Source organism: Neomonachus schauinslandi, chromosome 7 (assembly GCF_002201575.2).
Source record: "Neomonachus schauinslandi chromosome 7, ASM220157v2, whole genome shotgun sequence".
Classification (NCBI taxonomy): Eukaryota; Metazoa; Chordata; class Mammalia; order Carnivora; family Phocidae; genus Neomonachus; species Neomonachus schauinslandi.
In genome coordinates, this window is record NC_058409.1 from 142,329,331 (window position 1) to 142,356,132 (window position 26,802).

Genomic DNA, 26,802 nt, shown 5'->3' on the forward strand with positions numbered 1-26,802 from the left:
CCACGCTTTCTTTCTATCTCAAGTCACTCACAGCAGATTAGAATTGACAAGCTTGATGGACTGAGACCTTCAAGGACAGCTAGCGCCAAAAACTTGTATTTGTTACTCCAGAATCAAATAGTCTCTGTGTGCCTACTGAGAAATCCTTGTCTAGAGGCCGAGAAAATCTCACCAGATTAAGGGGGTTCCGAAGCTTTCTTCCAATGACCACATATGGACAGGCTAAGGGTGTCCTAGTGTATATTTTGGGTACCAACTGAGATCTGTCTCGGAGCAAATCACAACTCTTCTCCATTTTCAAGGTTAATTATTTATTGAAGCTTTTGTCCAAGTCAGATATGTCACTTAGCATTAGAAAAGATTTGTTAACTCTGAATCCTAAGTGTAGAAGATAAAACCTCCAGAATGCACTTTGGAAATGGACCTGTAAATGGGAACATCGCATTTAACGTATCATTAAATGGGCATTCACAAACCCCGTCACCCTCTACCCGTTGCTGTCTAGTCCCCAAAGGGCGCCCTCTTCCAGAGGTCAGAGACCACAGTGGAACTTAGGTGAAATTCCATTTCCTTCCATCGCATCTCCTGAAGCACATGCCTGAGGATTTACCCCTTTCTCTCTCTCCAATCACCAGATCCTCTCAACAGCCCCTGAAATATTTACTCTGCCTCTCCACCATCTCTGTAAACCCGAGTATATACATGGAGCAACCTCTCTTCCTCATCCTTTCCCTCCTTCCCCCTCCGCTGGTGTGTTTCTGTCCCTGTGCCTCACTTCTCTGATTCAGCGTGGAGGCCAGGGGGATGGGGGCTCAGCTGGGAGACAGGATGCTCCCCGGCAGTTCGAATTAGGGGGATCTAGGGAAGGCAGTAAATCTGTGAACACTCCTCTGTGGTTCCACATCATTCCATCTTACCAGACTGCTCCCCACACCTCCTGTTGGTGTGCCCTGCATCCCTCTTTCTTTCCGGGGCAGTGACTCTGGGTGCCAGTCTTCCCTGCCCAGGAATGTCCCCACAGGTGACCCATTCAGAAACCAGCCCTTCGGTTCTGGCAGTAGGCGTGGACTTCTGCACCCAACTTTAAAAGAAATTGGAGCAAAGCTAATGGAAAACATGATGCGCTCTCCCTTCTCCCCTTTCTTCCTGGCTCTCCGAGGCTCTCCGAAGGATTTGCGTTCGGGGAGGACGGGGCGCCTGGGCTGTGGGGAGGTGCTGGTGTTGTCTGAGCTGCAGGATACAGGCAGCAGTAGGGATGAGGTAGGGTGCAGTACGTGCCTGGAGTGCTGGCAGGGAATTGGCGCCGATCTGGGCCAGATGTGGCAGGTAGAATGGTGCTGCAAATTATCTACAAGACTGCTTAAAGAAGAGGCAGTTTTATATACCTCACACTGAAATAGCAGCAGCCGAGGAAAACAGAGCAGGCAAGCCGTAGGCCATTATTTAAGGACCCTTTTACCTAAATTAACACAGCCTTCAGCCCAGCGGTAAGCATGTCATAAAAGACAGATAATCCCCACAGCAGAAGATGATACTGATGAGGTTGCTCTAGCCTAAAATAAAAAAAAATAAAATGTACCGTAAAGTTCTGATAACCTTCATTTGTTACCGGACAACAGAGTATAAGAACTACAAAGCCTATGACATTATCATTTTGTTTTCCAATAATTAATGCAGGCATCTTAAGTCACTGGATCCAATGAGCATTTATTAGGCATCTCTGTGTTGCAGGCACTGTGCCAAGGACCAGGGCTTCAGAAATAAATAAGGCCTAGCCCTGCTTCGCAGACTACAGTGGTCTATAGTGTGGTCTCAAAGCAGTTTGTTCATAGTGGGGGGAAGAAATCCCGAGTAGCAATGCTAAAGATCCCCTAAACCTCACAGGCGTGATTCTTTTAGCAATAGTGTTTTAATGAGCATGTGCTGCCCGCTTCCTGTTTACCTAGTGCGAACGTGGGCAGGATAAGTAAGATTCAACAGGAGGCAGCAGGGAAGGGGCTGTGCAGGTCACGGAGCTGCCTGATCAGAGGTGTAGACGTGTGACATTGAATCACATCGCCAGTGGTTACTGAGTAATCAGTATGATTGGGGTTCAGTGTGTGTGTATGCGGCCCCTCTCTGCTCGGAGGTTGGGACCTATTTTTGATCCTGTAGAAGTCAACCTTGAGAACATGCCATCTGACATTCCCCAGTGGGATCAGACAGTTCAGGGCCTCGGTGGATTTAACACTTGAAAATGCATTCTGCATCCTTCTTCGGCAAGGCGCCTGTACATAGAAAGCCCAAGTAAGCCGTTCACCGCCACGCTCCTAAGTCACATCACCCCGGAGGCTTTTGAAAACAGAAACTCAGAACAATCCAGACAGAATCTCAGTGCCCAAGGCCCAGGCATTACTGTTTTTAAAACTCCCCAAGCCGATAGAGTATTTTTGCCCTTGATTTATGGAAAAGAAATCGAGGCAGAGCTCACCGGTAATTGTGATTCTGACATTGACTGGGGGAGAAGGGCTGACTCCTGGCGGCCTTCTCATCTCAGCACTCTGTCCACAGAGAGACCCAAGGTGAAAGCAGTTTTCAGCCTTGACCCACAGCGCTAGCTCGTCGCTGCACGCAGACTTAACACATTCAAGTGCTGATCTGCACCCAGTGTCCTGCGCACTTTCCAGAGTAAGAAGCTATGGGGCAAGTGTGTGTCACACTAACTTCATGTGGACCAGTGTGGAAGCCGCTTTGTCCCTACATCTGAAATCTGTTCGTGGAAGTCTCTCCCATAGCACAGTCTTGGAGATGTTTCCAGGATGGGCAAAAACATAAAATGCAGATTGCTGTACATTCAGAGACCTTCCAGTACTTAAGGGGAAGATGTACGTAGGGACGAAACAGAGTGACCAGCAGGTGGAAATAGGGTGATGACCAAACGGTTTCAAGCCTTTGAAGAAGAACGTTACCTTGATTCTCACACACTCTGGACCATTGAACTTACCGATGTGGAGGGTAGTAGCTTTGGGGAATAAGATAGTTTCACAAAGAAACAGGCTGGGAACTCTAACACAGAAGCTGAAATGGGTGGAAGGACAGTAAAAGGAGAAGATAAAGAAAATCAGATTATTCCTGGCAGCAATTTAAAGTTCAATGACTTTGAACTCCTCTTCTTTTTTGGATTTCTATCTCTATCTACTTGGAACAATTTAACAACCTCCAGTTTTAAGTTTAATGTGTTAAAAATAAAAACCAATTTGAGGCGCAGATATCATATCACATTTTTGACAGCTTGGCTGGGACTTGAGCTGAAGGGCACCAACTTTCTTGGTCATTCTGCTGGGGGTGAAAGATAGATTATTAAAAGGGTCCCTTATCGTCCATATTAAGGATTAACGGCCCTCTCCCAGGTGCTGTGGCTATTCTTCATTCTGTTTTTCTTCCCTGAGGTTTCTTATCGGACCCCTAGAAGGCAAAGGGATAAAGTGAAGGGGACAGTGGTTGAGCACCTGATAGAATAAAATTCAGGAAAAAGCTTCTGGTCTACCATGAGTTAAAATTTCAAGAAGAAAAAATAGTGATAAAAGAGGAAAATGATGTAAAAAAAAAAAAATGTGTGCCCAAGTTGTCTTTTTTTTGGAAACCACTTTCAAGCCTTCCTGAGTGACACTGGGAAGTAAATGAGTAATGAATTCGTTACAAGCTGGCTAGCTAACAAGTATGTACATGGCTAGTTGGATAAGAGGAATGTTAGCTTAGCGATAACTTCCCAAAGAAAATCCATCTTCATGTCTCTTCTTCTTTGGAAAGCAAAGCAGTATTTTTTTCTGTTGAATACCAAAAAAATTCACACAGGAAAAGATGTGGAGGGGCATGAGACTTATCTTCAAGGTAATTAATTATTCAACATAACTTATCGATTGATCTGTACCTTCCTGTCTAGCATCAGATGCACTGCTTTCCATAACACTGGGGAATTCCCACCACAGAATTAAAACTGTGGGGTCCCTCCTGGGCATTGTTGAGCGTAGTAGCAATGTGGGATTTCCATGTTCGGTCTGCATCAGTGAATGAGAGGGAAGACGGCCATGGGCGGGAACCGGGTCGCCCCTCCTTGCCCCTGCTGGGGCTCAGGAAACTCTTCTCATCAAGAGACTTCATTGGGTTTCCACTTGGCCCTGTTCCCTAAGCTCCCCTTCCCACCTCCATTAAAGTCTCTGGGCCCACATGCATACAATTGAGGGCCATGTGCCGAGGTGTCAGACTGAGGCTGGCATTCTCGATGCCTCTAAACACGCTCTTCATCATCCTCAAGTATGTGCTGATCCCTTTACCCACAGACAGGTTACCTGCAAGTCACCCTCCGCCATGCCTTTGTAGGCCAGGAATTGGGTCTTACGAGGGATTTGAAACCTTTTTTTTGGTGCATCCCTATAAGGATTTCTTCCTTTGTAAGCAGTTTTAGTATTACATCCACTTTCCTGACATTTCCAGAGATGTAAGTACTTACATGGTCCCGCATCATGGAATCTTAACTGAGAGCAAAACATATCTCCGATCATCTGCATAAGAGATGCTGACTAATCCATTGCTATCTCACCAAGTAAAACTAAACCCAACCTAGAGTCATGCCATGTTGATGTCTAGTGTCTCCTTTCGTCTTAGAACATACGAAATGTTAGCTGATGTCCTTATTGTAAAATACTTTGCCTTTAATGACATATGGAGTATCATGACTTATTCATGACCAAAGAAGCTGAAGTTTTTATTAAAACAGTTCCCTGAGCCATTACTTGGAACCCCAGAGCATATCTTCTAAACTGTGAGACAAACATAACATGATCCACTTCTATTGGTCATGTTTAAGGATTTTTTGCAGTCAACAAAGCATTACCTTCAAAAGAAAGGAATGCCTGTTCAAGCAATTTTTCAAATTGTTCCCAGATATGAATAATGGATGCACATACACTTTTTTAAAAAGATTTTATTTATTTGACAGAGAGAGAGAGAGCAGCAGGCAGAGGGAGAGGGAGAAGCAGACTCCCCGATGAGCTGGGAGCCTGATGTGGGGCTCGATCCCAGGACCCCGGGATCATGACCTGAGCTGAAGGCAGATGCTTAACCATCTGAGCCACCCAGGCACCCCACATATACACTTTTGAAATGGTTCCAATCCTGCAAATGCTTTTGTAAGACTACTCCTTCCCCATCCTTGCCACCACCCTCAGAGGACTGAAGGGAAATGCAAAGAATTCCCGTGGAGACATTTTCTCCTTCTGTCCTGACACCTACCCCTTAGCATGACACTCCCCGACCCTTCCCTGAGGAGAACTTATGCCTTACGCCCCTCATCACCTTAGTCAAGACTCTTGAGTCATCTATGGTTCTGGATTCTTATCATTTAAAGGTTCGGAATATCCAGTAATCTGCCCCAATATCCCACTTTTCTTCTACCTGCCTCCCATTCGTCTCTCTCTTTAACCCATGGTCTGCTATCCCTACCCCTGCCTCCCTGCTGCCCTCTCACGTGGTAGCTGTTTCATTTCCCATCCCCCTCCCTAGGAAAAACCCCAGCATCTGTGAAGTACTCTCACCCCAACAGCCTATGATGCTTTTAGGATCTGCAGCCCACCAACTAGTTTTCATTTTCCATCTCTTCCCCAACATCTTCCTTTTCCTCTATCCCTGGCTTGGATTCCATGGGCTTCCATGGCATTCTATTTGCAGTCCCTGTATCCTTCCAAGCTCCTTCCTGACCACTCCCATCCAATTCCATCCAGTTCATACCTGCCACAGGGCAGCTGAACTTGGCTGGAGAAAAGCAACATGCTGACCTGTTGTCTCTTTTTAAAAGATTTTATTTATTTATTTGAGAGAGAGAGAATGAGAGAGAGCACATGAGAAGGGGGAGGGTCAGAGGGAGAAGCAGACTCCCTGCCGAGCAGGGAGCCCGATGCGGGACTCGATCCCGGGACTCCAGGATCATGACCTGAGCCGAAGGCAGTCTCTTAACCAACTGAGCCACCCAGGCACCCCTGTTGTCTCTTTTTAAATTCCTTGCCACCTGCCTCAAGTTGCCTCTCAGCACCCTGGCCACTAGACCCCTGGCTATGGTCAACTTGCCCCCCAAGAACCGTTTCACACCTTCCCTTCTTCCTCTCTTCTGTCCCCCTCCTCCCTCCTATTCTCTAAGCTCCAACTTCTCCTCACACTCAGCAGATGACCTCACTTCTCACCCCACCTGGAGAACAAGCAAGAAAATACAAGAGAATGTCCTCATCCTCCTGCCACCAAATCTCCCATGTTCTTGCTATGGCTGTGGCTACATAGCCCGGCTGTCCTCACTCTTGTTCCGTGGCCCAGCAGCCCATTGTTCCCGAATCTTCTCAGCACTCCTCCGTGAAATCCCTCCTGCAACTGCTTGCTTCCTCTGACATCACCAGCAATTCGCTTCTCTCTGTTGAGTCACTCCCAATGGTGAATGAAACGCTCAGAATCTTCCGGGTGATCTATGAAAACATCTCTTGGCCACTCAACCTCTCCAAGCCCCATTTCTCCACTCTCCATAATAATAAAACTTTGTCAAAGGTGGTCTGTGCTCACTCTTCCCCTTCATCAACTCTCATTATCTTTGGAGCCCACCTGAGTTAGACATATGCCAGCCTAACCAAAGAAAGTACTTTTGTCCCCGTCATCATGGCTTCCATGTTTCCCAGGCTGGTGGTCAGTTCCTGGTCTTGCCTATCATCCAGTTGTCTCCTTCTCCTTTATGCATCTGCTTTACTGGTCTTTTCTGACCTCACACCCTCCTGGCCCTCCTTCCAGCTCTCTCTGTCCCTTCTCAGGCTCCTCTGAATCGTCTTTTCACACCCTCTAAATATTAGAGTGTCCCGGGGCTCACCTTGTGTCTCCTGCTTGCCTTTATTTGCATTCATGTTCCTATCCATTCTCCTTGTTCTAAATAACATCTCTATGCTGAACTCCAAAATGTTATCTCCAGCCCTGACATTGCTCCTGAAATCCCGATTTGCAGACTCTGCTTTATTCTGTAGCTTCTCTTTCATGTCCAGTGGGCATCTCTACCCAACTTGTCCCAAATGGCAGTATTGGTTTCACCACCTAAAGCTACTTCTCTCCCAGTATTCCTTATCTCAGTAAATGGCACCTCCAGTCCCCTGTGGTTCATACCAGAAGCCCTGGGGTAAAGCTTGATTCCTCTTTCCTTCACCCAATAGCCAAGTCATCAGCAAATCCTCCAGCACAGATGCCAGATCTGCCCATTGCTCATCATCGGCCCCCATCCAAGCCAGGATTATGTCTCCCTACTCTAGTGGAATAGCTTCTTACCTGGTATCCCTGGTTCTATTCTACTCTCCCCAAACTGTTCTAGACACTCAGAAGGCTTCTTGATTTCCTGGTGCCCCTTGATCACTCCTCAGCCACAGGGACTTCCAGTGGCTCTCCTATGCACCTAGACCATGTCCACCTGCCTTCCCATCTGCTCTTCCCTTGGCTTGGGAACTCCAGGCTGTGTCTTCGGTATCTGGGTTCTTATCATCCTCCGGGTCCCTGCCGCAAAGCTAACTGTTCCCAGAGCGACACACATTCCACTGCCACATCCCATAAACTAACAACACCAGTATTCCCCACCTGAATTCTTCGATCCCCTCACCTTCCAGTACTTACAAGTATGCCACATTTCAGTATCGCTATTTCTTTACTTGCTTAGTGTGTGACTTTAGGTGGCCTATTAACTGTCTGAGGCTCAGTAAAATGGGACACAAATAGCATCCAGCCTATGAGATTGTTGAGAAAATATTGTCTTGTACTAAGTTCTCAATTAAGTGCTAGGTAATAGCTTTTAAAATAGCATACTTCCAACCTTGGCTTTATCCTACCAGCCAAACAGAACAGGAATCAGAATTAGAGAAACAAAGACACAAATACTGAAATGAGTATGAATTTTGTTCTTCATTAACTTCCATCTATTTCTGTCTGCAATGATTCTTTAAGAGAACGTGGAGTCCCTTAAAAGTCTAAATATAACCAGAAAAAGAAAAAAGCCAGAAGAGTTGAACTGGTTGCTTCTGTGAAGCAGGAATGGGGAGGCGGGGGTGGGCAGGTGGTCCTTGGGGTGGTGTCACTGCCATTTGACATATGACTTTGATACAAATAAACTTGAATTAAAAAGGAGAAAACACCGGAAGGAGTTACTGTGGTGTGTTAACAGGAGTTCTGGGGCAACCTGGAACTATTGACAGTTTTTTTTTTCTTCTTTATGTTTTCCAAATTCATGAAATGATCCACAGTGTATTTCTTTGGGTTTTATAATGAAAAATGATGTATGTGCCTTTGTGCATATTTACTAGATATTAGATGGCTTAATAGAGGGACGCCTGGGTGGCTCAGTCGGTTAAGCCTCTGCCTTCGGCTCAGGTCATGATCCCAGGGTCCTGGGATGGAGCCCCGCATCGAGCTCCCCACTCAGCAGGGGGTCTGCTTCTCCCTCTCCCTCTGACCCTCCCTCCTGCTCGTGCACTCTCTCTCTCTCTCTCTCAAATGAATAAATTTAAAAATCTGTATAAAAAAGAAGGCTTAATGGTGGGTTAATTGGTAGGACACATTTCGAATAGACTCTAGAGTGAAAAATACAGTTCCTGGATTAAACTAGAGAACATACCATACCCATCTGGGTGTGAATACACAGTGACGGTCTTGTTGAGAAGAGGTCCAGGCAGAGCTGGAACCAGGTAGGTAAAGAATAGACAGTTTCAGGGTCATCTCACATTCTGAGCATCGTATTTCCATTTAAATAAAGAGACCATTTATTCAACATCTGGAAAGGAAAGCCAGCCCTAAAAGCAGGCCCTCCCCGTGCAGGCTGTCTGGAAAGAGTGAGGTGGGTCTCAGTTCACGCTCCTCTCTGCTACCTTGATGACTGAGCAGGGCTCCGTGGTCTCTTTTGACAGACTGTAGAAATGTTTTGCAAAATCAAATGTTGGGAACTGTGAAATGTCAGGGGATGAGGAATCACTCCACCTTCCCCACTCAATAGGAACATGCTGTCTATTTCAGGATGGATGGTCACAGTATCACTTCGTAGCCTCATCGTCAACCATCGAGAGGGACCGGCAAAGGCCCTACTCCTCCTCCCGTACGCCCTCCATCTCCCCTGTGAGAGTGTCTCCCAACAACCGCTCAGGTAAGAGACGCCTGGAGCCAGCCAGGCCTGATTTCCCTCGGCGCCAGGGCCCTCCTTCCAGCCCCTTAGCTGACCCACCCCCCAGAAGGAGAGCCATCCCAGTCTGGACATTTGCTAGAAATATCAAATGAGTCCGTTTTCTTTTCTAGCAGTGGTGACATTGTGTTATGTTTACACAGACTCAGAACAAATCCAACAGATTTCTAAAAATCTCGAACAGTTATACACATGAAATGCATGTCATGGACCTGCTTTCAGTGAGCAGCGAGAATAAAGATAGCTGTCAGATATTTGCAAATCAGGGTTTTCCGTGGACGTTTTTCCAACTTAAAATAGTTTGAGTTGCATTGTATTGATTATAATTGGAATAATGGAGTAAGGGAGAAAGGGCATGCTGTTTCTTGCTTTAAAATGACATACATTTGAAATATCTCATTGAGGGTTTCATTACTACTCCACATCTGATTAGCCGGTTATTATTACCTTTAAGCCAGCTGATAAATCATTGATAAAGTCTTATCACAACCACCCGGAACTATTAAGTCACTCAGTTTAAATTTTTTTTTCTAATTTTGTCACGTTCCTATTGCTTAAATTTTCAACTAACTACTCTTATTTACTTGTAAAAATACTTCATTTTTATACCCTTTTCATACCCTTTTCATCACATTATATAATGCCTAAGATTAAGGAAAAAATTAAAGGCAAAATATTAGCACATCATTTAATATATAGTGGCATAGTCTTCACTGTTTTTATTCCAAGTGTAAGTTTAAAGACTGTTCTTTTGATTTCTGCATTTCGAGTTTTGTTGTGAGAAGGAAGGATGGATAAATAATTATATAAAAATCTGGATAGATGTGTGTGTGTGCACATGCGTGTGTGTGTGTGTGCACTCACGTGCACGCACACACACATACACACACACACACACACCCCTATCTAGGTTTTTATTTAAGAAGAGTTTCTACTTGCTCTTTGCTGCCCTCCATCCACTGGGCAACTGGGTCTCAGAGGGCTTGGTAGGAGAGTGCTCATCTGCCCTTGAGATCGTTGGCCGTCAAACTTTACACCACACTTTACTGTCAGAATGATGATGAAAATCAGACATGAATGGGGAACATTTGACTGAAATAAATGACTCTCTCCCAACCCCATGAAAGCTTCTATTTCTAGTGTGGTGTAACCTCTTATAATGTTCGGTCCTCCACTAGAGGAGAATCGGACACCACCGTGGGATGGAGAAATTTCCACCTTTGGAAGCACAGGGGTGACCTTTCACGTGTCTTACCTCCAGACATCTTAACAAGATAAAGAATAGTGAGTCTGGGAAGCACGAGGATGGTGTCTTTTTAAAAGCCCTAATTATTGCGAACACATCAGTGTTAGAAGGATGAACAGACACAGTAGATCAGAAGGTGCCTGGAAGGAGAAGGGGCAGAGTGGGAAGAGCTCCCCCAGCCTGCTCTTTCCTCCTGAGGCACATCAAAGACACCTAGTGAACACTTGTTGGTGTGATTTGATTTTTTCCAGGAGTATAATCTTAGTTTACCGGAGACTCGGACCACTGTGTATGAGGTCTTGAGAGATAATTACACACTTGACATAGTTTACTAAACCCCACCATCTGCGCGCTATTAGATGCTAATTTTGAGAGCTTTGGTCAAGAGGCTCCTTTGTCCCTTCGTGGTTGCCTGGCAGTGACTCGTAAAAGGTTAGCCTTTATGCAGGAGGACCTAGAGGCAAAGGAGCAAGGGCAGGGAAAGGACTCTCCCAGGAGAGGAAGACAGAGAACAGAAGAGAGGAGAGAGAGCGGTAGAGGGTGGAGGAGGTGAGCGAGAGCCAGCAGCCGATATTCTGAGAACACGTGAGAACTGGACACACATCCCAGTCCAGTTATGTGCAGCAAATGCCATTCTCTTCCCTGTCTTCCCAATAGACTTACACCCAGAGACTCTGATGCAGCTGGTTCTGGGTGGGGCTCAAGTATCAGTATTTTTGAAAGTATTCCAAGGATTTAATTCTAATGGGACCTCTCAGGGTTTTGATAGCTGGGCAGCAAGCCTGGGTTTTGTTTGGGTAGGTTTGAGAAATAGGTAGGCTGCCTCTCAGAAAAGGATGGGCAAAGGCTCCCTCTGTTTCTCTCGCCTGCATGTGGCTGCAACGTCTACTAAGCCCTCTGCCCCTGATTCTGTTTATTTGCATGTTCATTTCCTGACCCCCACGAGTTCAGAAAGGGACATGATTCATGTTTCTGTTTCCCAGTGTCTAGCATAGGGATTTGCCCATAGAAGATACTAAACTTAATGACAGGGATCCAAAGAGAAGTTGGGGCTCCCTCCCCAAGGTCCGACAGGCAGCAAGCAGCCAGGGTGCCAGGTGTCGGTGAGAGATTGCTGAGGGTGTTCATCAAGGATAGCTCATCGGGGAATGAGCTCTCTGCACACCCTGCCCAGCCCACCCCCTGGGCTGATCTTTGCAGGTTGGGTGACTTCAGCCCCACAAAACACCCTGGGTGTTCATCTGGCTTCCTTTAGGACAGTTTCTGGGTCACTCCGAATTTAAGTAAGACTGCATTTATTTTAATCGGGGATTCTCCAAGATCAATAACAGCTCCTCTGAAACACATCTAATTTTTAAAAAGGAACAAAGGAAGAAAAGAAGGAAGGGAGGAAGGGGGAGAGAAAGGGAGGGAGGGGAAGGGAAAGAAAGGAGAAGAGAAGAGAAAGAGAAATAAAGAAAACAAGTCTGATCTCATTCTTAAAACTGTCTTGTACACCTTTGGTGGGTCACGTCCCCATCAGGATATCTTTCTAAGAAAGATGGCCCCAGGAAATAGTCTTTAATTACCAACCCCCAAGCTGAGTGCCCCCTTAACTAGAAAGCACCAAGTGACAGGGAGTACAGGGAAGGTGTAAAGACGAGAGCTAAAAGAACAAAGAATCAGCAGGTCCATGCACACATATTGGTATAGGTTGAGCCATGTGTCTTCATGACCTTAGCTGTTTGTGTGAAAAGCTATCTGTGCTGTGGAATGAGACACAGAGAGTCTTCCTTTTGATTTCTTTATGTAGCAAGTGCCCCAGCTTCACCTCGGGAAATGATCAGCCTCAAAGAAAGGAAAACAGACTATGAATCCACTGGCAACAATGCCACTTACCACGGAACTAAAGGAGAACACACTTCCAGGAAAGACACCATGACAGGTGAGCGCAGCTCTGTGCCTTTTCTCCTCCGAGCTGGTGACGTGATCTGGGACAGGGTCAAGGGCCGGGACATGAGACTCAAAGCCACACTCAGCAGCTCAGCAGGACTTAGCAGCTAGCAAGTCACTTGAGAGCTTGACAGCAAGGAGTCTCAGGAATCGGGGGCAAGGAGATTAAGCCAGAGGAATAAAAACTGAGTGCCTTCTACCTGAAATTAACTAAGAGAAAATGTTCTCTATGCACATTTTATTCTTTCACCTCTCACCTCCCCCTTTCCTTCTTGCTTGCCCAGCTCATAATATTCCCTCAAATTAGAGAGTGGAGTCACAACAGATTTCTTCTTAGCTGGCATAATCTGGAGTGGAGAGGACTCAAGATGGTGGGTGCGCTGTAGCCAAGCTTTGCCATCATGAACAGAAGGAAGGGGAAACGGATAAGAAAAGAAGGGGAAGAGAGGGAAGGGAACAAAGAAAGAGGATTTCAGGGAAACCCACGGAACTCCTGCTGAGACATTTTCTCTTCTTGACATGAAACCCATCTTTGATCATGACAGACTCCTAAGGAGATTCATTAGAACCAATAATCACGATTTCTCTATGGATGCATTGATGTTTTATCCCCTCCGTCCCTCACTACCCCGATCGTACCCCTTGTCTCTCCCTTCTCATCAACTGGGACTCCAGCAAGGCCAAAATTGGTGCCCATTGCCACCCATCCAACATGCGCTGCCCGGCCTTTCTAATAACCAGCCTTGCCCTTAACTCCCTTCTGTTCTCTACAACTCTCCTTGTTCCCATTCATCATCCCTTCCTGGCTCTCCATACACTTTCCCCTGCCCTGGTTTTTCCCTTCCTCCAAGAAGCAGGACTTGGGGGCATTGGTGTAGAAGAGGTTATGCCTTGAAAACTGAGCTGCCAGAGCCAACAGGATCTCCACTAGGGATTCCACCCCCTCTCTGCCACATGGAAGTGCAGATGGGTCCCTCATGAAAACAGGCCGTGAGGAGTAGGGTTTTAACAGAACATAGCCAATCATGAAACTGAGGTGTGAAGGCCATAATCCTAAACACACACTGAGACCTTCTTATCAAGAGGATCTTAAAAGTGTGAGTTTCTCAGCTATTATTTAGGTGTAGACCTGCAGGGAAGCAGAATAGACAAATTGGATGATTTATTAAGAGGTCTACCAAACCCAGGCCATTTAAGATAAATTTTTCTAAGGTAAATGCATTTACCCCCAAGGCAGTGTTTTCCATGGTAACTCAGCATTGACTGCAAGAGAGAAAAGCACAATAAACCCCCGTGGTCAGCACTCTGCCCTCCACATACACACCTACCAGGGAATGTCTCACGCCTGCACTCATTACACAGGACATACCTTATTATTCTTATTCACTGCTTTCCTGCCTTAAATGTTTCCCCTGTTGTAGACAAGCATGAACAGAGGAAGCTACGAATCTGAATGTCGAGTCCCTAGAGTCAATGCATTCAGCAGAGAATCTAATTTGTACCGGTTGCTCTGGAGTGGTGACACCCAATTCCCCTGGCCCATTCATTTTGCAATTATGATTGCCCTAGGTAGCCACATGGCTGGCACTCTGGGATGACCAGTTGAGATTATAATTACAAGAACAAATGTGAATGAAGTTGACTGCATTGTTATTTAACTTTTCTCTCTTGCCCGGTAGAATCCTTCAAAAGGCTTTTGCATGTGTGTGTGTTTCTGTTGAAATAGTTCCAGTGGTACATAATCTTTCCTTGCACACATAATAAAAGAAAAAAAGAAAATCTAACATGTTTCTAGATGTTTAATGACAGGGATCTTGATAATTCCAGTACTGAGATATATATCATTTTTTTAACTGATGTAAGAGGCTTAAATATCTTTGCTCTGACTTATTAAAAAGCAATTAAAAAAAAAAAACCCAAAACTACACTATCGATCATCTAGCAAGCCTGAAAGAACATTGAACGTATACAGGAAGGTTCCCTTTAAGCCAACGAGTACTGTGTAAAAGTTAGTTGTATTATCTACAGTGTTGGTGGTAGAGGTGGTGGTGGAGGTGAAGGTGGTAGTGATGGTAGTGGTGGAGGTGATGTAGTGGAGATGGTGGTGGTGGTGGTAGTGGAGGTAGTGAAGTTTGGAGTGATGGAAGTAGAGGTAGAATGGTGGAGGTGATGGTGGTGATGGTGGAGGTAGAGGTGGTGATGGTGGAGGAAGTGATGGAGGAGGTGATGGAGGAGGTGATGATGGTGGAGCTGGAGGAGGTGATGTGGAAGTAGAAGTGGTGATGGTGGAGATGGTGATGGAGGAGATGGTGAAGATTCTGATGGTGGAAGTAGAGTTGGTGATGGTGGAGAAGGTGATGGAGGAGGTGGTGATGGTGATGGAAGAGGCAGTGATGGTGAGGGGGGTGATGGAGGACGTGGTGATGGAGGAGGTGGTAATGGAGAAGTTGGAGGTGGTATTGGTGGAGGTGGTGATTATGGAGGTGGTGATGGAGTAGGTGGTGATGGTGGAGGTAGAGGTGGTGATGGAGGAGGTGTCTACTTACCATCTTACACAGTGGCATGAATAAGTCCCCAGCTAACCTGAGTGGAAGCTGACGTCTCACACAGGCATGGAAAGGATGAATGGCCAACTCGGGCTCTACAGCACTTTTGCACGTGCCCATCATTTCAGTGTTGACCTGAAGATCAGATTTCTTGTGACCTCCACATCAAGAGCAGTCCTTGTTCTCATTCACAAATACCCAGGGGACCCTTACAGGCTAGTACATTGAAAAATATCTGAAAACTGCCGTCTCCCTTGTTTCTAAGACATCAGAGGATGTCCTACCATCTCCCCCAAAGAAAACACTCCCTCTGCTGTGGGAAAGCCATGGGAAGCTTCAGCCTCAAAACACAACGTGGGACGGCTTAAAGGGAAAGCAGGTCCTTGCCTGGGTTTGAGTCTCCTCTACTAAGCCCTTAGAAATGCAGATCTATCGGGGCGCCTGGGTGGCTCAGTCGTTAAGCGTTTACCTTCAGCTCAGGTCATGATCTCAGGGTCCTGGGATCGAGCCCCGCATCGGGCTCCCTGCTCAGCGGGAAGCCTGCTTCTCCCTCTCCCACTCCCCCTGCTTGTGTTCCCTTTCTCGCTGTGCCTCTCTCTGTCAAATAAATAAATAAATAAATAATCTTTAAAAAAAAAAAAAAGAAAGAAAGAAATGCAGATCTATCTAGGTTGGTGTGCCAGGCTCCCCCCACCCACCTTTTCTGGATTCATCATCTAGCTGAGATGTAGTCTTTTTTAAACTGTCTTCTCCCTTAGTGTTCTCTTGCCACCGTGGAGCCCTCCAAAAGCCAGAGCCAGCCGTTCATGCAGGCGTGCAGGCCAGTGAGAGCGATTTCTTGCGGTCATGATTCCCCGGGAACATTACGTGGTCAGAAGCACACATCAGAGGAGGGTTGTGTGATCTCAGCGGCTACATGGCCTGACTTTAAAATTCACCCAGGGGATTTTGCCCTCCCATCTGAGCTTCCCAGATGCCTTCACATCAAACGGTCAAGCCCGTTTTTGTCAGCCTCTCTTATGCCTTTTTAAAGCCATTCTCATCTTCCATGTGTTGATTCCGTTGGAAATGGGGGCCTATACAAAAAGACGAAAAGGCATTTCCTTATGAGTATCCTCTTAGGTCAGATGTACAAGTGCCAAGCATTCACGAAGACACCTTTTCATGTGTCTGCGAAAGCCACAAGTTCAATCTCAGCTACACAGCCTCTTTTAAACAGGCGAAGTGGACCAAAGAGCAGGAGGAAAGAACTTCCAGTAGGTGCGTCTTTAGCTCAGAAGCCACCAAAGAGACAGGGAAGAGGAGCATAAGGCTCTAACAGCGCATGTTCCAACAAATAAAAAATGCATTTTGTTCCAAGTAACAGAAAAATGAAAACCACAAATTTCACCCTGCAGTGACATTTTTAATCAGCAAAGCGTAACTCTGGGGGCATATATTCTCAGGGTTACTCTTCCTTCATTCCCTCAGCAAATAAAGCACTGACTCTGTGAGCGTCCGCCACTGTCCCAGACGCCCGCATACCGGCGAAGGTGGCAGGACAGACCGATTTCTGGCCTCATGGCACTTCTGCCGTCGCGGGTGAAGGGAGGTATCGCGCAAGGTAGACAGTAGAAGAGGCTCACCCCCAAGGTAGTACCGCGTGGGGTTGCGTAGGATGGAGAAGATAAACGGGCTCAGGAGACGTGGGGTACCAGTTGGGCGGGGCTGCTTTCAGGTGATTGAGCAAGAGACTGAACACCGACAGGGAGAGGCAGTCCAGAGTCCGGGGGAGATGAGTTCCAGGGAGAAGGATCAGCAAGCACAACATCCCAGAAGTAAGACCAGCTGCACGCTCCAGCGAGGAAAGAGGGCCAGTGTAGCTAGGGCTCCCTGGACGAGAGAAGGAGGGAGGGAGACACTGCAGAAAAATCAGTCAGGGCCCCAATCCTGCAGCTCGTACCTTGGCAGGGCACGGCAGTAACATAATCCAGGCTGTCTAGCAAGACGGCTCGGCTCCTGGGAACGGCGAGGGTGGAGGAGCAGGATCGGTAGGGTGGAAGCTGGGCTATCAAGGAAGATTCTATAGCAGGGGTCCAGATGAAAATACAGACAGGAGCAACGCACATCCAACCAGAGAAGATGTCAGGGTGGCCTTTAAAATTCAGAATGGGCACTCAGCTCTCACTTCCTAAAGCAGTTTTCCAAGAGGACTTTTCCTGCACAGCTGTTAGGTGCTTTAATTAATAGTCAGTACGTGCCCTCTTTAATACCCATCACCAGGCTAACCCATCCCCCCACCCCCCTCCCCTCTAGAACCCTCAGTTTGTTTCTCAGAGTCCATAGTCTCTCACGGTTTATCTCCCCCTCCAATTTCCCCCCTTTCATTCTTCCCCTCCTGCTATCTTCTTTTTTTTTTTTTTAACATGTAATGTATTATTTGTTTCAGAGGTACAGATCTGTGATTCAACAGTCTTGCACAATTCACAGCACTCACCATAGCACATACCCTCCCCAATGTCTATCACCCAGCCACCCCATCCCTCCCACCCCACCCCCCACTCCAGCAACCCTCAGTTTGTTTCCTGAGATTAAGAATTCCTCATATCAGTGAGGTCATATGATACATGTCTTTCTCTGATTGACTTATTTCGCTCAGCATAACACCCTCCAGTTCCATCCACGTCATTGCAAAGGGCAAGGTTTCATTCCTTTTGATGGCTGCATAATATTCCATTGTGTAAATAAACCACATCTTCTTTATCCATTCATCTGTCGATGGACATCTTGGCTCTTTCCACAGTTTGGCTATTGTGGACATTGCTGCTATGAACACTGGGGTGCATGTACCCCTTCGGATCCCTACATTTGTATCTTTGGGGTAAATACCCAGTAATGTATGGTGATTAACATAACATAATAAAATTTTTTTAAAAAATAGTCATGGGTGGAGTGATCAATATTACTGACTTTGGGTCTCGAGTAACTGTATATGTAAGAGAGCAGCTATGGTGTGTCATCTTATTTTATTATTCCGTAGATACTGGAAGCAAAAGATAAGGCTTTCTTTATTTCTAGAGTGTTTTATACCCCCATTGACACTTGACAATTTTTTCTAGAACTTTCTTAAATCATGACCCTTTCATGGCTATGAGCAGAATGGCACCCTGGGCCCTTCCTCTGGGCCTGTGGCATGAGCCCCAAGGGTTCTAGGGGAGGAAGTGGGCAAACCCTGCCCGTGCCTTTGAAAGCTGCCGGCAAGTGGAGGAGACCTCCCTTCCTTTCAGCTAGACTACAGGCCCGTCTCAAGAGAGGGGGAGGGGCTCGTGTCCCTGTGTGGAGCCGGGTTCCAAAGCTGTAGCCACCCAGATGTGCAGGATAGATGCAGATGGTACTTCCTGCCCATCCTTCGGGCCTTTGAGAAATGAACTATCTGTGTGATGATTAAGCACTCTGTGAGCCCAAATTAGAAATTTCATTCTTGTCGTTCTCCAGCTCAAAGCTAAGCTGCTCATACAGATGCCTGCATGCCTCAGTGCAGGAGACCAGCTTTTATTACCCACTGGTTCTCACCAGAGAAGGCAAGAATCCTGGCAAGATGCCCATCTGTTTGCTGCCCTGGCCTGAGCCTGTCTACAGTCTGAATGTGACTGCAAGAAACTCCCATGCTGTGGGGATTTGATAGAATACTTAACTGTTCTTTTTTCTTACATCTGCATATAAAACGAAGTGTCCAGAACCAAAGGATTCTTCCATGTGGCATGGCACTTGGAACGCGCCCGGAGAAACCAGGTTTTTTTGTTAGGGCAAGAACTTGCCTTGATCACCATTATTCCTCACTTGAAATCTTGCCTTCTTTGCTAATACTTTCTGTTTCCCTCTTGTTTTTAGCTCAAAACACTGGAATTTCAACTTTGTATAGGAATTCCTATGGTGCGCCCGCTGAAGACATCAAACATAACCAGGTAAAGGAGACGCACACATTTGTGTTCATTTTCCCCTTCGACTTGCATGAAATATCCTGGAATTGGAAAAAATAAATTAGCTTCTACATAACATATGTAAAGGACTGAAAAAAAAAATAACATTCTCTGCTGCTCTCCACTCACATTTAACATAGTGTGCATGGGGTGGCGGCAATCATCAGAACGGCCTCAAATTTGAAAATACTCTTTGATTTCACTACAACCACTCGCTTCATTTGGTGGTAGCAAGTTCTCTACTATGATCCAAAATGAAAAGCCTCAAATGCACTACTGGAAGATTCTGGTTACTAGATAATACTGGGTGATTACTAGAGAGGGATTGATAGCTCCCATAACCCAGCCAGTTCTCATTTGGAAGAAAGCATTCATTATACATGATAGTTACCAATAAAATAGAGACAAGTTCAAGAATGAACAACTAAAAGGGATGTGTTGAGGACTGCCTTGCTACTCAGTCTAGTTGGGGGACCGGCAGCATCAGCACCCCATGGGAGCTTGTTGGAAGAGATTCTTCTCAGACCCCTACCCCTAATCCATCTGATGCAACAAATGTATCAGAGTTGCATTTCATCAAGACATTTAGGTGATTCATGTACTTGTTCAAGTTTGAGGAATGTTAAGCAGTAACTCAACTCCTTCAAGAACTGGGCTAAGTGTGTGTGTGTTTGTCTTCTTTGGCAAACATTCGCTGAAGGTTCGTTTTTTTTTTCTCTGTGGTTTTGTGGGAACTGTAAAAGCAAAAGGCACAGCCTCTGCTCCTTCACTGATTGATAACTTCATACATTTGTCATTCCTCCTAACCGTTGGCTACTAATAACCTTTGCCAGAGCTGGATTCTGTGGATGCTCTAGATTCCTGCCCTAAGTCAGGAAAGTTGGGCTGAGAGATACATCTGAAACCTGTTGGTTTGATCACAATAACCAGATGACAGTAAACATGGGGGAAAGTGGGCTGTTTTTGAACATTTCTCAACACCTGGTAGGGCAGCATCTTTCTAAAGGAAAGGGACCCACTCCTAGCAGATAGAATATCTTGCGCAAGACCATTTCCAAGAGAAGAAGGAGGAGGACACGGAAAGTATCTCCTTGACCTTAAATTACCTTTTTGTCTAATCACTCATCACCAGGAGAAATGGCAATGGGTAGAGGAGTTATCTCCTTGCTCTGAACATTCCAGGCCATGCACAGCTCCTCTGGAAGACATCTGATGTTGTTGGCAACCCCTGGTAAATGCCCAGGCCCCGTAGCCTGCCTGACACGTTGCTAACATCTACTTCACCTCCCTCAGTTCTGCTCTTTGCTAAAAGCAAAGAGGTCAATGAATAAATAAGTGCATGAGCGCTAGACAAGTGATCACCAGGGGAGGCCACCAGCTATCCACATATCAACATGCCTGCCCAAACACAAAGGAAAATGGAAACAAAATGTATTAGAAATGACAATTTCAGTTATGGAAACCAACCTTTATCTTTTAGCAAATACCAGGTACAATGAGATCTATAGCTCTTAATGATACTGGTCAGGATATGATAGGACCCTGACTTTGCATCCCAGAGTGTAGGAATAGTCTTCAGTCTCCGTAGGTCAAGAGAAGCTCATCACAAGAATTGGCTTATCTATAGCAGCCTTTCTGTCCCTGGATTCCACTATCATTGGCAGTGAAGAAATGCCCTGGTGTGGCCCAGAGGTCCTTGGCATCTTACAGGATGGCTGCCATAGTTTCCTTAGGACTGTTTGCAATCTAGATTTATAGGATGGTCCCCAGTGGCTCCGAAGGGCACATTCTGGGATTGTCCATGGTCCTCAGTTTATGTCTCTAATCAACTGGTTGCAGACACCATTTTAAGAGTTAACTACCTAAACTCTCCAAAAATCCTACTAAGCTTCTACTAGTTTATCCCCTACTTATAAAGAAAACGTATTTAACTGTATATATCTAGCAAGAGAATTCTGTGTTCATAAACTAGAGATAGAGGGGTTTGGTGTTTTGATGGCAACCATCAAATTATTACATCAAAAGAGCATCTTGAGGTCCTGGTTGGTGTCCTGTTTCACCGCCAAGTGGGCAGAGCAGGTAAAATTGTCCCCAGAGATGAGGAAATAAAGATTCAAGGAGGATAAGGGTTTGCTTTTGGTCACCCATCTCAGAAAAGGCAAAGACTCCAACCTGGCTCATCTGCCTTCTTGTCCCATTTGCCCTCCTCTGTACCGGTGGTTCTCAAGTTTGAGCACAAATCAGAATGCCCTGGGTGACTGCTAAACACAGATCACTAGCCCCCAACCCCAGAGTTTCTGACTTGGTAGGTAATTTGCATCTCTAACAAGTTTTCAGGTGATGTTGATGCTGCTGGTCTCAGGACCAGACTTTGAGAACCATGACTCCTTACCATGTGACCTTTTTCGTTGTATATTAACACCCTGAGTCTTCAGCTTTCGCCCTGTGGTGAAGTTTGAAGATCTGTAATGGGCAGCTATTTTCCTTGTATTAGCAATCAATCCAGTTTGTAGGCAAACCCAGTGAGGACTAAACACAGTTTTCTCTCGTCATGCTAACATTGGGGGGGGTTAGAAGAGTGGCACCGTCCTTCATAATTTAAACTAAACATCCTCCTATTGGGGAAAAAGTTCAATAACGATGACTTTATGGGAGTAGGAGCCACAGACAGAACACCAAGAACATGGACCCCAGCCAGTATCCCTACGTGAGCCGGCTGGTTGCACCCCCCCCACCCCAAAAAGGATGCTGCCTTAAGGCAAAAGCAGGCAACAACCTCAGGCTCCTTGGATGTACCAGGGCTTCTCTGAACCACAACAGACACACAAATCCAGAATACACCACCACTATACATGAACCTCGTTCTACTTCCTTCATAGCAGTCTGCTTTATGCAAACAGTGCAACATAAAAAAATGCATTTATTTTTAGCTCCTCTTTGGGGAGGGCTTATATTTGAGAGCATTTTATCTGTCCAATTTTGAATACTGTCAGATAATCCCATAGAGTAAATTATAAAGTACAGTCAACACTCCTCCACTGCGAATGCACATCCACCGTCAACATCTGCACCACGAGGCCAGTGAGCAAATTTGATCCCTCCAAACACAGCATAGCCCCCCGTCACCCATCCTAGAGAGTCCATTTACACACACTCTCAGAACTGCAGGACTAAACCTTAGAAAGGGTTGACATGAGACTTATGACCAACACAGATGAATTGAAAAAGGCAATTCCTCAAGGTAAGAGACTAAAATAAACGTGTACACAACCTAAAGACATCCACCAACCAGAGAGAACGTGGTGGCAGTAAGAAATTTGAAACAGGTCATGCAAAAGCCTGAAAGAAGCAGCCGCTGTGGAGGAGAGCCATGAGCCTGTGAGTGATTGCCCCCACAGACCTCCCTATCCCCAGCCACTGAGTCCGGCACAAAGAAGCGAGAGCTCTCCTAGGGTTCCTTTGTCCACTGGCCTCCCTTCTTCTTATAGAGCCTGGAGTCAACTCAGTGAAGCTGACCCTCTGAGGATTGGCCACTTGGGCTCCAATGAAACTGTGTTCGTGTGGTGGAGAAAATGTGGACTTCAGAGCCAGCCAGACTCGGGTTCAAATCCCAGTCTCACAACACCACTAGCCATGATATCCTGGACAAGTTTCTTAACTTCTCTGAGCTTCAGTGTCTTCATCTATAAAGGGGGAGTTGGATGGATGGATGGATGGATGGATGGATGGATGGATGGATGGATGGATAGGAAAATAGAGAAAAGAGGGAGGAAGGGAAGGAGAGATAGATGATTAAAGGTTAAACAAAGAGGAATTTGTTAAATGTTGGATGTAGTGCCCACTGACACAGAAACACAGTAAATTCTAGCTCCCTCCCCATGTGATTTTTCTAAACCACCCAGCTCCAACCCTTTGTATGCTCGATGCTTAGGTCACAGCACTGTGTTGGTGTGCAGAAGTTCAGCATAGCACCCAGCTCTTCAAAGAACAGCACAGGACACCTCAGCCTAGCCAAGTAATTTCGTATACCTGGTCTTGTTTAATTACAGATGCTGAAGATTAATTCCAAATGTCCCTCCCATGGCCAGGCTCTCAGGCTATAACAGATCTTTCACAGGTAGCCCGACACCTCACTCGTCAGCCACCACTAACTGGAAGTGTGGGACAGAGTGGATGTCAGCTATGATGAAGTTTACCACTGCTTTGAATAACAGGTCAATTACTAGTGTAAATCAATTACATGTAAAAGAGAGAGTTTCACTTACTTTAGAGAAGAATTATGTGCAAGTCATTAGACGCATTCATTTACACACAACGTGCTAATTACAAATCATTATCTATTGCTAGGACCAATTTCTATAGGACGTTTCCAGGCCAAGCCTTAGTTAAATTAATAGGGAATTACTGAATCTGCTTGGAGGTGATCAAGTCGTGTTTCTTTAAAAGTGTTCCATCATTCACACCAGACCTCTTCCCCAGTTACTGCCATGAGCAGAGTTTCATGCATGATTGTATGCACTAGCCCCGGGGAGGTTCCGCTCACTTTAGAGGCACAATGCTTAAAAAGGGACCCCAGAGGCAGTCAGAAGGAAAGGGGATAGTCAGACCCCCACATACAAGTGCTAATTATCAGCCCGTGAACACTCTTAGTCTTACTGTCCTTAAAACAAAGCAAAGGGAACTAATTCTTGACCTTACCTATCTCAGGGGCTCCTGTGACCCCTTTAGCCTTTCAAGGCCCCTGACATCAGATAGTAACATGCAAAGGACAAAAGGACAAACAAGGAGTATAGGGGTGGGCTCAGGGTCACCAGAGAATACTGAAGACCCCTCCCTGCTAACTAAAAGCTTCATAATCCCACAGCATTCTCAAGGTCAATCAATTCTTAATTAAACCAAGTTGGGAAACATGTCAGTCCTTCTGAGTAGGTTATATTGGAGTGGATTCCCTCTTTCCATTATGTGCTTTTCTGTGTATCTTTTTGAGGCTACGGTCCCTCATCACTTAGGCAGGTGTGACGGAATAGCCCTACCAGTGGGAAGCCTCCGTCCTCCAGAGAGGGATTGATCACAGCCCACTGCGCTGGCAGGAAGATCCCCGAGTGACCATTAGACCTTGTACATCTTCACTGTCTCTTTGTCTGGGATCACAGCACCTAGAGAACAATTTGTAAGAGAACAAATGCAGGAAAGAGGAAAATCAACTACTCATGTTCTATAGCTTCTAGTCTATACCTCTTTCATTTAAAAAAGGTTATCTAGAGCACTGGGTGTTATACACAACTAATGAACACTATGTCAAAAACTAATGAAGTACTATATGTTGGCTAATTGAACATAATTTAAAAAATAATTAATTAAATTTAATTTAAAAAAAAATTTTAAGTTATCTAGGGGCGCCTGGGTGGCTCAGTCATTAAGAGTCTGCCTTCAGCTCAGGTTGTGATCCCAGGTTCCTGGGATCGAGCCCCACATCGGGCTCCCTGATCTGTGGGAAGCCTGCTTCTCCCTCTCCCACTCCCCCTGCTTGTGTTCCCTCTCTCACCGTCTCTCTCTCTCTCTGTCAAATAAATAAATAAACCTTTTAATAAAATAAAATTAAAAATTGAAAAAATATATTTAAAAAGGTTATCAAATAAAAAGTCCAGCGCTTAGGTCAGTTTGGCAATTCCTTGAAGAGTTACACGTCGAATTAACAAAGGATCCAGCAATGCCACTTCTAGGTACATACCGCAAAACTGAAAGCAGGGACTCAAACAGGTACTGGGGCACCCACGTTCATTACAGCATTATTCACAACAGTCAAAAGGAGCAAACAATGCAAGTGGCCACCAACAGGTGAATGGATAAACAAAATGTGGTATACTGATACAATGGAATATTGTTCAGCCTTAAGAAGGAACAAAATCCTGTCCCATGCTACAACATGGATGGCCTTTGGGGACATTATGCAAAGTGAAAGAAGCCAGCCACAAAAGGACAAATATTGTATGATTCCACTTAGGTGAGGTGTCTAGAATAGTGAAATTCAGAGAGACAGAAAGTAGAATGATGGCTTCCATAGGCTGAAGCAAGGAGGAAAGTGGTGAGTTATGCTCAGTGGGTATCGAGTTTCTGTTTGAGGTGATGACGAAGTTCTGGAATATTCTGGTGATGGCCGCACCATGCCACAAATATACTTAATGCCACCGAATTATACACTTAAAAGCGGTCAAAATGGCAAATTATATGTTATGTCTGTCTTACCATAATCATATTTTTTAATAAAGATTCTGTAGAATGCTAGTGTGTGGACACAGGAAGCAACTTGTAAAAGGAAGGGCCGTCAACAGTTGGCAGTATTTGGAGACGTGCCATGCTGGTGGATGCGTGGGTGGCCGCCCAGCCTTCCTGGGAGGCTCCAGCGCCTTGGCCCTGGGGAGGCTGCATTCGGGGAAAGCAAACCAGCCCAGGTGGATCTTCTTTTCTATGCAGGTTCCAGCACAGCCCGTCCCACAGGAGCCCAGCAGGAAGGATTACGAGACCTACCAGCCGTTTCAGAATTCCACGAGAAACTACGACGAGTCCTTCTTCGAGGACCAGGTTCACCATCGCCCTCCCGCCAGTGAGTACACCATGCACCTGGGACTCAAGTCCACCGGCAACTATGTCGACTTCTACTCAGCTGCCCGTCCCTACAGTGAACTGAACTATGAAACGAGCCACTACCCGGCCTCCCCCGACTCCTGGGTGTGAGGAGTGGGCGGCACGAGGCGCTCCGGGAACAGTGCATGTGCATGCATACCACAAGACATTGCTTTTTTTTTTTCCCCCTGCAAATTTAGTTTGTTAAAGCCTGTTCCGTAGGAAGGCTGTGATAACCAGTAAGGAACTATTAAGAGCTCTTTTAGAAAGCTAAATGCACCGAACGTTAACTTGGAAGTCAATAGGAAGCTGAAGTGATCCTGAATATGACATTGTACAATACCTTTCTAGTTGGAGCTGTAGAGTATAAAAAGTGCTTTATCTTGAATGTGGCGGAAGGCAGCAGAGGAGACAGGCGGGGTGGTGGGGCGTGAAGGTTACCGTTAAGCACAAGGGGCGGTGTAGTTCACACACTTTAGAGGGACGGCTTCTCACGCTTTGTTTACTCTCTTCATCCGTTGTGATTCTAGGCTTCAAGTTGCATTGGGGTTCCTCTGTACAGCAAGATGTTTCTTGCCTTTTGTTAATGCATTGTTGTAAAGTATTTGATGTACATTACAGATTAAAGAAGAAAAGCGCATTGTGTATATTACACCATGCGGCAGTGTTTCCTCATCTATGGTTCTAAATATTGCTTCAATTTCAAACTTTTGAAAGATGTATGGATTTCCAGTTTTTCTTTTCTTTTCTTTCTCCCAGTATGTTTTAACAAAAAAAAAAAATGGGAAAAAAAGGAATATTTAGCAGTATTGTTCGTTCTGATATGTGAATTTGTTTGTGGCAACTAAGCAAGGCATTCAGCAGTTTCTGACAATTAACATACATCATTCCACACTCCTTGTCAACAAAGTGCTTTTTCACTGCCTAAAATTTTAGATGTAGATATTTGAAATAGATTTTTTCATTTATACCAGTTTTCTTTATGATGATACAGTGTTAAAAGAAAATAAATTACAATTGATCTGTCATCCATATCTGCTAAGAATGTCTATTTCCAGGGACCTCTCTTACAAAATACACATTCTTGCCTGTGTGTCTGTGCGTGTGAGGGTGTGTGTATGTCCACGTATGTATAAAAATGACCTGTGTGAGATTTTATTTTGATAGAAGCTATTTCATTTGCTGTTCATCTTGTACAAGCTTTGTTTCTGGTTTTTGGTATAAATGTACATCAGTTTGTTCCTCTTGTACTCCATCTATCCTTCCGACCATTTAGTG

The 26,802-nt window shown here is 45.5% G+C and overlaps 1 protein-coding gene across 1 annotated transcript in view; it reads left to right on the top strand.

Moving 5' to 3' along the window:
- Window positions 1-25,704, top strand: part of CTNND2 (catenin delta 2) — an 896,858-nt gene extending 871,154 nt beyond the window's left edge. The window contains exons 21-24 of the mRNA XM_044916688.1: window positions 9,055-9,181; window positions 12,256-12,387; window positions 18,812-18,885; window positions 25,375-25,704. Coding sequence (XP_044772623.1) covers window positions 9,055-9,181; window positions 12,256-12,387; window positions 18,812-18,885; window positions 25,375-25,635 — 594 coding nt within the window. The 3' untranslated portion in view covers window positions 25,636-25,704. The remainder of the gene's footprint in view (window positions 1-9,054; window positions 9,182-12,255; window positions 12,388-18,811; window positions 18,886-25,374) is intronic.
- The last annotated feature ends 1,098 nt before the right edge of the window (window positions 25,705-26,802 follow it).